Below are 11,908 nucleotides of genomic sequence, written 5' to 3' on the forward strand. Positions count from 1 at the left end.
TCTCCATCAAAATTCCAACTCAATTCTTCTTAGAGTTAGAAAATGCCATTTGCAAATTCAATAGGAATAACAAATAACCAAGGATAGCAAAATGTATTCTCAACAATCAAAGAACTTCTGGGGGAATGGCTATCCTTAACCTCAATCTGCATTTCAGAGCAATAGTGATAAAGACTGTATGGTATTTGTACAGAGGCAGGCAGGTAGATTGAGGGAATAGAATTGAAGACCCAGAAATGAACCCACACACCTATGGTCACTTGATTTTGAAAAAGGAGCTAAAACCATCCAGTTGGGGGGAAATCCCAGCATTTTCAACAAATTATGCTGGTTCAACTGAAATCAGCATGTAGAAGAATGCAAATCAAACCATTCTTATCGCTGTGTACAAAGCTCAATTCCATCGGATCAAGGACTTCCACATAAAACCAGATACAATGAAACTAATGGAAGAGAAATTGGGGAAGAGTCTCAAACACATGGGCACAACAAGGAATTTTCTGAACAGAACATAAACGGCTTATGTTCTAAGATCAACAATAGACAAATGGGACCTCTTACTTTGCAAAGCTTCTGTAGGGCAAAAGACATTGTCAATAGGACAAAAAGGCAAACAACAGATTGGGAAAAGATCTTTACCAGTCTTACATCTAATAGAGGGCTAATATCCAATATATATATATATCTCGATAAGTGAGACTCTGGAGAATCAAATGACCCCATTATAACATGGGGTTCAAAGCTAAACAAAGAATTCTCAACTGAGAAATATCAAATTGCCACGAAGCACCTAAAGAAATATTCAACATCCTTAGTCATCAGAGAAATGCAAATCAAACAACCCTGAAATTCCACCTCAAACCCTTCAGATCAAAAACTCAGGTGACAGCAGATGCTGGCGAGGATGTGGAGAAAGAGGAACACTCCTCCATTATTGGTGGGATTGCAAGCTAGTACAACCACTCTGGAATCAGTCAGGCAGTTCCTCAGAAAATTGGACATAGTACTGAGGACACAGCTATGCCACTTCTTGACATATACCCAAAAGATGTTCCAACATAAAACACAAACACATGCTCCACTATGTTCATAGAAGCCTTATTTATCATAGCCAGAATCTGGAAAGAACCCAGATATCCTTCAACAGTGGAATGGATACAGAAAATGTGGTACATCTGCACAAGGGAGTACTACTCAGCTATCAAAAACAATGACTATGAAATTTGTAGGCAAATATATGGAACTAGAATTCTCAACTGAGAACTAGAAAATATCATCCTACATGAGTTAACCCAACCACAAAAGAACACACATGATATGTACTCACTGATAAGTGGATATTAACCAAAAGCTCAGAATACCCAAGGTACAATTTACAGACCAAATGAAGCTAATAAGAAGAAAGACAAAAGTGTGGATGCTTCAGTCCTTCTTAAAAGGGGGAGCAAAATACTCACAGGAGGAACTACAGGCACAAAGAGAGGAGTACAGACTGAAGAAATGGTCATCCATAGACTTTGGGGATCCATCTCACGTGCAGTCGCCAAACCCAGACACTATTGGGGATGCCAAGATGTGCATGCTGACAGGATCCTGATATGCCTGTCTCCTGAGAGACTCTGCTAGAACCTGACAAATCCAGAGGTGGATGCTCACAGCCAACCATTGGATTGAAAACAGAGTCCCCAATAGAGGAGCTAAAAAAAGGTCTGAGTTAGCTGAGGAAGGGTAGCATCACCATAGGAAGAACAACAATATCAACCAACCAGAGTCCCCAGAGCTCCTAGGGATTAAACCACCAACCACAGAGCAAACATAGAGTGGTCCATGGCTCCAGCAACATATGTAGCAGAGGATGGCTTTGTTAGGCATCAATGGAAGGAGAGGTCCTTGGTCCTCTGAAGGCTCAATAACCCAGTGTAAAGGAAGCCAGGGTGGAGGGGCAGGAGGTAGTAGAATTTTGAGTGTGATTGCACCCTCACTGAGGCAGAGGGTGGGTGATAGGGTGTCTCTGGAGGGTAAACTGGGAAGGGGAGTAATATTTGAAATATTGATAAAGACAATCTCTAATAAAATGAAAAAAGAAACATCTTAATAGGTAAGTGCATAACAAAAGTCTAACTCATTATGTTAACCAAAAAGATAATCTAAAAATAATTAGAAGGCAATCATGTTTAAAGGGAAATTTATCAACTACCTATTTCACTTCATTCTTTACTGAATTCACTGTTTTCATCAAGCAACTGAGCATACGTTGTAAATTCTGCTATGTGAACTCTGATTGCATTACAAAGTTCAAATGTCCCGCTCAGGTCAAAACAGCTTGCTGAACTTCATCCTTTTACATTATCTTCATTCTCTATCATCATTCCCATAAATTATTCAGTCTTCAGATGCTTTGTGATTAAAAGCTAGCCAGATTTGGTAGGAGGAGTATAGGAAGAAATGACTAGAAGTCTTTTGGGGGTGATGTTAAAACAGTACAGTAGAAACTCACAGATTGTTTGAGGGTAGGAAAAGTAAAGAAAACAAAGAAACTATCCAGATTCTGTAACATCGAACTCAAGGGTCTTCTCATCCAGTTGTCTATTTTTAGATTTATGTCTATTCTCTTAAATTTCTAAACATCTATCACTTGTTATTCTGCCAATGTGATTTCTAATCAATTTCAGAAATTATTAAAATAAATGCCAGAAATATAACATGAGTTATATTTTCATGTCTGCTTCTCAACCTCTACAAAGGTGCATGGAAAATAAAATATATCTTCATAATATAATTGCCAAATACATGTACAAATGACACATGTTAACTTCATTGCAAGAAACATAGCCTCCTATTTGTGAGAGACTGCTTTTCCATTGGGTATTTTTGGACAAATACTATAACACTTACTTTGTTTAATTTCCATATTGTATATAAGTTAGAAAAGAATTGCTTTCATGTTGCTTCCTTCCTCTTTCCTTCCAAAACATCTTCTCTTCCTTCCTTCCTCCTCCCTCCCTCCCTCTCTTCTTTCCTTCCTTCCTTCCTTCCTTCCTTCCTTCCTTCCTTCCTTTCTGATCCTCCCTTCTTCCATTTGCAAATAAAAACTTTCCCTTTTCTTTCTTCATTGAAAATTTCATTCCAGGGTCTATTAAGATCCTTTTCCTTTAAATAAGCAGTTGTATGGAACATATAAAAACGATATGAAAAGAAGAAAAAGAAAGTAAGAGAATGGCATAAAACAACAAAGATCTTGAAGAAAATTCCTTCTCTCCATATCTCTGTCATGTTTAACACATTTACATTACCATCTCAGAAAATGCTATCTTGACATTATTCTCCTGAGAGCCCCTTTGACATCTTTGTTTCTCAGGCTGTATATGATGGGGTTCAGCATGGGAGTCAGTGCTGAGTAGAACACCGAAATCATTTTATCTCTTTCGTTCATTATCTTTGAATTTGGTCTCATGTAGGCAAATATTGCTGAGCCATAGAAGAGACCAACTACAATGAGGTGGGAGCCACAAGTGGAGAAGACCTTGAGCCTACCCTCCCCAGACTGCATCTGGATCACAGTGGAGATGATGTTCCAGTAGGAGATGAGGATGAGGGAGACAGGTGCTAGGAGGATTACCACACCCATCGCAAAGATGGCCATTTCTGTGCTGTAGGTATCTGCTGAAGCCAGCTTCAGGAGGGCAGGAGGCTCACAGAAAAAGTGGTTAATGACATTGTTTCCTCGATAAGGAAGACGCAATGTGAATGTGGCATCTACCAGAGACACAAGTGCGCCACTGGCCCAGGACCCTGCAGCCAGCTGAACACATACCCAGTGTGTCATGATGGTGGAGTAGTGTAGTGGCTTGCAGACAGCCACATAGCGGTCATAGGACATCACTGCTAGCAGTGCACAATCTGTACACCCTACTAGAAGTAGCATGACTAATTGTATGGAGCAGCCAGCAAAAGAAATGGTCTTCCTCTTCACCAGGAAGTGCACAAGGACCTGGGGCACTGTGGTAGTAGAAAAGCAGAGATCAGCAAAAGACAGGTTTCTAAGGAAAAAGTACATGGGGGTGTGGAGTCTGGGGTCTGAGTGGATGAGCAGGACGATCAGCAGATTTCCCAGCACAGTGAGCAGGTAGATGAGGAGGAAGAGGAAGAAGAGCAGGACTTGGGTTTGTGGATCCTGTGAGAGGCCCAGGAAGATGAATTCTGTCACAGAAGTTCCGTTGTCTTCACCCATGAATGGTTGTTTATCTCTGTAGAAGAATGTCAAGGAAAGAAACACACACAAACAACAATTGTTTCAGAAAATCTGAATGATGTAGATATTTTATTCATACTTCCCAACATTAGACTATGTATTTAAGTCTGAGTTTTACTTTGCTTAGTAGTTTGACAGTTAGAAGTCAGTTTGTAACCTCTTCTTAGATCTTGTAATAGCACCAGTAAGGAAGAATATATCTCAATGTGTGCAACTATTGGCCAGACTTCCTAATGACTCATGTCCCTTCAAAAGCAATAAAAAAGCTCAAAGTCCTCCTGGCCTTTTACCTAGAATTCTAGGTAAAGAAACATGTATGTCTGTAAACCAGGTTATAGTTCTACACTATAAAATGATGACATTTATAAAAACTCACTTTTCTTATAGCTACAAGAAATTACTAATGGAACACTTGGGAAAAGAAATGAAAACCTTAGAGATGTCCTCGATCCCATCCTCTGCCCAACCCTTCTATTATTATTCTTACTTTGAAAAGAATACTGGAGAATATTAAAAATAGCTGCCTCATACAAGGTTTTACTCAATAATATATTTTTAACAAATCCAATGTGTGCTGTATATTTTTTCTTCTCCTATTATACAAAACCTTTTGACAAAACAAAAACAAAAGCAAAACACACAAACTTAATGCTATGGGTGCCTCTAACTGCCAGCCATTACCAGTTTCTGTTTCTCATAAACATTTTATGAACTATGTTATTATAAACTTGAAAATGAAAAGCATCATACACTGATATTAACCATAACCAAAGCCTACACATCATAAAGCTTTTAAACCACTAGAAATACTATGAAATTTGAAAGAGGACATAAAGCTAAGTGTTCTAGGTGTAGCTTTGTTGAGGATCTTTCATTTTTCATTGTGCATAATACATATCCATTAGTGAATATGAAAACCCAGTGTGAAGGTTCACTGTTTCAAAATGCTCTTCAGAATTCTCTTCAGGCACACATAAAGACTACTATTATTCACAGTGTAAAGATAAAACAAGAAATTAGAGGATTATTAATCTGGCTTCTGTAATGCCAATTGTTCTGTATCCTGTTCTTTTGAATGAAGAAAATACAGTGGAGAGTTAAGACAGCCAAGTCATGCAGAGAAATTTCCATATTTGAAGACAGATGTTTGGTATCAACTTGTTAACAGAAAAGTAAAATGTGATTGAGTTGAAAAAAAAACGTTAAAGCACTATTAAACAAACATTTGTCTGTGGATGTAATACATGAAAAAGAACAGGAAGGCATAGAACTTACAGTTAATGAGATAATATCTGAAAATTTTCCATGTCTTGAAGGAGATATGAACTTCTAGATCCATCAAACTACATGGATCCCAATTGGTTCAAATCCAGTTGTAAGAGAACTAAGGGACAAACATCACCAAAAGAAAAATAATTCTCATGAGACAACAGCAGCAAGCAGTGGGAATAGCTTAACCACCTGAGACTCTACTTAGTTTGGGCTATGCACATATTCCTCATTTAATAATGCATTCTATGGCCTGAGACTGTTGCCTTCATATACTATTCACACACACACACACACACACACACACACACACACACACACATACAATCTCATACTCAGTCACGTGTACATGTACACACACATGCACACCATTCCAAGCAATGTTTTGTGAAACCTGTTAGCAACCTCAGACCCTCCTCTGCATCAAGCTTCATGTGCACTACTCTGAACAAAACGATGTTTCTCCTCTTTTTTATGACTATCAAATATAGACTCTAAACAGTTGTGCACCATTCATTACAGGTACCTGGAAGGCGGGCTAATCCATGCTGAGCTGATTTGGGGTACGTGAACAATAAGGCAAACTACATTCTGCAAGTGAACTTTTATAGAAAACCTCTAATTTCAATATTTTGCCTATGCATAATTTGGTATGTATGTGAATAATATTAGGTGTACTGTAGGAAGGGAGAAAGGCTTACATAATCCAAATCTAACAATCATAATGGAGATCCACCACAATGGTCCACCTTCCTTTAGAACCTATAAAAGAAACCCAAGTACCCTTGAGAACTCCTGTGGCTTGTTGACATTCTTGACACATATTTCTTTCATATCTGTCCTATCATCTTGATTTTCAACAAAGGGCTAATCTGTGTGCACTTCTTTTAATTCCTAGAATAAGCCTCCATTAACTCTGAGAACATTTAACCCAGACACCAAACATCATTATCAAAATAAACAGTGAGTAAAAGGATACTGTGTTCAGAGAGGGAGAAGAAAGGGGAGCAAAAGAAACCAGCAAACAACAACAAAAACAAAAACAAAAACCTGCCAGGCAAGAAAACTATATTGTTTCAGTTTTCCATTGCTGTGGGAAAAAAAAAAAACTACCTGAGATAATCAGGCAGAAAAGAGGAAGTTTTATTCGGGAACAGATTTCAGTCCATGGTTCTTGGTCCTGCTACTTCAGACCTCTAGCAACACAATATATAGTGAGAGCCCACAGCCACTGCTCATGTGTACATCTATAGTTTATCATATAGAGAGTACAATAGTGCTTACCAGAGTCTGAAAAAGAACGACATACAGAATTGGATAACATGTAGAAGAACTGGGTAACATGTACAAAAATATGTTTACATAGTCTGAGCAAGCTCTGAGTCTTTATAGTATAGTTAGGTAACTACAATAGTAACTAGTCATATATTTCAAAACATCTAGAAACTAGGACTTTGAATTTTCTTCATTAAAATGGTAAGAATTTGAGGTGATGCATATGTTAATTACCTTCATTTGGTCATTTTATATGTGTATAAGAGCATTCATTTCATCTGATATTCAAAAAATATAAAAATTAAAATCTAAGAGGGGTGTATAGAAAAGACATATATAAAAAGATATAAAATATCATAATCATAGATAGGATGTTCTTATCTGATGTAATTATACTGTAAGCAGACTCAAAATATTTGGCCAAGATATAAAGAATTGAAACATACTTTAGTACAAACGCAAACTTAGTATGATATATACACAGGTATACACTTTAGTTTTTAAAACATATATTCTGTAAAATTACGTATTTACCTGTGTTTGGTTTACCTATTTAATCCATATATTTATGTGACCTTTGCTAGTAAAAGCTTTTTTAAATATATATCAAACCTGAAGAATAAAAAGAAAATTTAAAAATGTTAAAAACTCTGATAGTTAAATTTTTTATTTTTATATAGCAGATGCTATTGTGAAAAATAAATATGGAGATATTGTATCTTAAGAGATAAATTTAAAAGAAAACAGCTGTTTTATTATTCTCAAGTTATAGAAATTTCCTGAAATCAGTAATGAAAGCATATGGTTCACTGGAAAATTATGCAAAAAATGCAATCCTCACCAACAAAAATTACATATGACTAAATAATAAATGAAACAAAACATGTGAAAACAAGTTGATATTTGATTTTGCCTTATAGATAAAAGTTATATTGCACTAATCTTCAAATTTTATTAACTAGAAAGATGGTAGATTATGGGGAAAGCAAATAGGCATGCCCTGAACTGATATTAGTCAGAACTTTATTCTCCTCACTGGGATGGTGCGATTCCTCCCTCCTCTAAGAATATTATTTATGTAGTTTCGAGAGGTGGAGCAGAGAGGTGCTTCCCACAGTAGGTCAGTCAAATTAAGTTTGTGACCTTTCAGATGAAAATCACTTCTCTAAACACACATTTCTTCCTGCCAGGGTTTCTTGGGCTGAAACTCCCTAGCCCTTAGGCTAGATTATGTCCAGTGCACTGTGGGTATAAAGTTAGAATTCCCACCTACACTGGCAGGGATTTATAGGTGGGCTGCTTCTTCATGATTATCAAACTGTCATTTATTTCTATCACCCATTTTCCAATACCACCTAATGTAACAAAGGAATGTAATCAGAGTCAGTTGAAATAACAAGGACACAGACACCCGATAATACACAGCCTTTTCACGTACTCATTGTAAGTGATAAAGGAGGCTGGGGGTGACTGTGCCCTGGAACTCTGGCTTGGAAGTGGAAAGGTCTTGACTGAAAAAACCCAGGATCAGTCACCATGTTAAAGAGAACATATGAACTCATTGTCAACTGGAGGTGTGGTTCAGTTGACTTGAGGACAGGAACAGTAACACATATGCAGACTCACACAGCTTCTGTGGTGATCCCAGTTATTACTTGTGTCTCCAGAGCAGTAGGCTCAGGTTGTACCCAGTCCTGCCAACTTTGAATGCCCAAACCCAAGTGGGTAAGGAGAATAAGAAAGGAACCCCTCAAGATTCATCCCATATGCAGCCACCAAACCCAGTCACTTTTGCTGATGCCAACAAGTGCTTGCTGACAGGAGCTTGATATGAATGTCTCCTAAGAGACTCTGCCAGAGCCTTACTAAGACAGATGAGAATGCTTGCAGCTAACCATCACACTGAGCATGGGGAGCCCAATGTAGGAGTTAGATAAAGGACTGAAGGAGCTGAAGGGGTTGCAACCCCATAGGAAGAACAACAATATCAACCAATCAGACCCCCAGAGCTCCCATGTACTAAACTACAAACCAAAGAGTACATCTAGGGAGACCCATGGCTCCAGCTGCATATTTGGCAGAGAATGGCATTGTCTGGCATCAATAGGAAGAGAAGCCACTGGTCCTGTGAAGGTTTGTTTCCCAAATGTAGGGGAACAGCAGGGTGTTGAGGTGAGTGTGAGTGTGAGAATCTTCATAGAAGCAGGAGACGATTGGAGAGGAGGGAACTGGGAAAGGGGATAACATTTGAAATATTTGAAACACCCAAGAAAAAAAAGAAAAAAAAAAGAAAGGAACCTCTAAAAGGTATGGTCTGATACATAAAGAGACAGAAGAAATTCTGGGAGTAGCTTTTAGAGCTATGAAAAAGCAGTGGATATGCAATAGCTTCAGCCATCAGCCTACCAGCTCCAGAACAACTGTGGAGAACAGTGTCCGAAGAGCACTCATTCCCTTTAGAAACCAGATGGGAAAGAGGGGAAGAGAGTAAAACAAATTCTTCTGCCATGAACCAAAGCAAGATCAGAATTCTTGAAAGGAGTAATTACTCCTCAGCATTTTCTCCAGTCTCACCTGGAGCCCTGGCTTGTGTCACCACAGTACAGTTAGCCCAGCAGCAGAGAAAGAGTGACAAAGAGAGGTGTGGTTTCTGCAGCCTTGATGTACTCAACCTACCAAGCGATCTTCATTTCTGTTTCCAAAATATTACAATGGAATGCAGGTCTTATCCTAACCTAATCTAGTGAGTGCTGTTTTATGAAGAGACACAGTTTAAAATCTACTAAGAAACTACCAGCCTTGGTCTGGAGGAGTTTCCTCCAGGAAGTCTTCAAACCTGAGGTCCTAAGGGTTGTTCTCGTGAGAGTGCTCCCTGAAGTAATCAGTACTGTTAACTTTGTAAACCTTTTGACAATAATAGATCCCACAGGCATTGAGAAAATAATGATCTGTGGCTGGGAATACAGTTTAGTGTTAAGAGTGTTTGCCTCACATGTGTAAGGATTTCATTCAATCTCAGCAGCAAAATGGTAAAAGCAGTGATCTGAGACAGAATTACCTTAAACTCCTCTGAATTTCAGAATTTTAATGATGGGTCTCAGTCTACCCTATGGACTCGAGGTTTCCAAGCCTTTGTCTCAGTGTTCGAGTTAAAGGTTTCAGTTCTGAGGATAGTTTGAAGTATGGCTGGTAGAGGAACAGCTGTCACTTAAAGCTACAGGTATATGTTTCTGGAGCAGCTACCAAAATCATTGGGCAGTGAAAACTTTCATGTCAATTAAATGATATTTACATATAGTCTATATATACTCTTATCATATATTTTCAATTATCTATAGATTGACTACGATGTCTAAGTATCTTCTTATGCTCAATATAGACCTATATATTTGTGGGCTTATTATAAGGTCTCATTCTTTAACCAAGAATTTGCAATTCTCCTACTTTAGCCTCCCGAGTGGCAGAAAAAGTTTTTTTTTCAAAAAATACATATACTTTTTATTCATGATTACTTGCATCCTTGGATGCAGAATCTGTAGATACAAAGAGCTAACTTATTGTTCATCAACTGGATTATATTTCATAAGCTAATAACTACCAGAAGGTCCAAAACCCTTGTCTGTGTTCGTACTCAAAACGTTCACTTATGGAATCTGGAGAGATGGTTCAGCAGCTAAGAACACTTGCTGCTCTTCTAGAAGACCCAGGCTGGATTCCCAGAACCCACACTGTGGCAAACAACTGTCTGGATATCTTATTTCAGGAGATCCGATGCCCTCTTTTGGTCTCTGATGGCATCAGGCACACTCATGACACACAGACATACGGGTAGACAAACACCCATACACATAAAACTTAAAAAATAAATCAATATTTTTAAAAACTAAAAGAAAAGCATTCTAATTTTTCTAATTAAATGAAATTATATCATAGAAAAAATAAAAACACATGCATATCCATGTGTGCATGTGTAGACTAGCTTATAATATAACAGACTCTGTTGTATTATTTTCATTAAGGAAAGTCTGCTATTTCTGGAAATAATAGCAAGAATTGACAGACTTAAGATAAAAGGTCTCTTTGCAAGTGTAAAGACCACAGTGTAAAAAGACAGTTGCAGAATGTGAGGAAGGCTGTTTACCTTTAAGGTCTGAAAATGGTTTGCTCTGGTAACATAAGCATTCTCTAAACAGGTTTTTCTGTGACACTGGCTACCTATGCGCTGTGTGTTCACTTGATTCTTGCTATACAGTAATTCCCAGTCTGTGATCTAACTGTGGCAATGTCATTTAAACCTTGTTCTTGGTCTCTGATACTCTTAGCCTGTTGACTGCTCTAATTTCCTATTCACAGTCAGTTTTTATAAACAGTGTGATTCACAGCCATGTCTTCATTCCAGCTTTGTGATGTCACTGCTATAAAAAAAATTTAAATACTTCTAGTTACAGAGAAGTAGTTAACAGTTTGTAAAAGGCGCCAGCACCGAGACTATGTTGGTCAGCACTGTATTGGAGCTTTGGTTTTTTAACAGAAAAGCAGACATATAAGATGAACTTGAGGATGTGTTGTACTGCAGTTACAGCATTCCATCTTTTCCTCCAGTATCAAGCTGGGCTGAAAACACAGCCAACTGTAAGTCATAAAAAAAAGAAAATATAGGACACATCATTCTCAGTCTTTGAAAGTTGAGCACATGGCTTCCTCTTTTGTCTCTGTGTGCCTGGGTGTGACTACACTGGAACGGAGCTTGCAAAGCAAACCTGTGTTGCATAATATATATTTCAGATAATCTGGCCACTGTGGGAAAATCATTACCATATTTTTAAAATTTCTAGTTGTAGCATGTATCAAATTTCAAGGTTGGGAAGGTCAGGATTGATGTACTATTGTTCCCCAGAATTTGGGGGTAGTAATGTTACACATTTAATTCAATGAAAGTTTGCTTGTCTGCAAGGACATTTATAAAAGTTCAGGTTGCATAGCTCTCTTCCTCATTGTCCATATTGAGAATTTTTATAGACTCATTCTTATCTCAAAGCTGCTTTATAGTTTTGGCTTTTCAAAGCAGTGATAATCATTGTAAAACACCAACTGTCACTTTCTGTCACTCCC

The 11,908-nt window shown here is 37.9% G+C and overlaps 1 protein-coding gene across 1 annotated transcript; it reads right to left on the reverse strand.

Annotated features, from left to right (window-relative positions):
• Positions 1–3,307: 3,307 nt before the first annotated feature.
• LOC116894163 (olfactory receptor 2D3-like) lies at positions 3,308–4,231 on the reverse strand. Its single transcript, XM_032895880.1, has one exon. The coding sequence runs from the start codon at positions 4,229–4,231 to the stop codon at positions 3,308–3,310; it is 924 nt and encodes a 307-aa protein (XP_032751771.1).
• Between the last annotated feature and the right edge of the window lie 7,677 nt (positions 4,232–11,908).

The sequence above is a fragment of the Rattus rattus genome, chromosome 2 (genome assembly GCF_011064425.1).
Source record: "Rattus rattus isolate New Zealand chromosome 2, Rrattus_CSIRO_v1, whole genome shotgun sequence".
Classification (NCBI taxonomy): Eukaryota; Metazoa; Chordata; class Mammalia; order Rodentia; family Muridae; genus Rattus; species Rattus rattus.

What these genes read in the sequence shown, in the direction of transcription:
- LOC116894163 (XM_032895880.1), bottom strand. Translation starts at nt 4,231, where the DNA reads ATGGGTGAAGACAACGGAACTTCTGTGACAGAATTCATCTTCCTGGGC.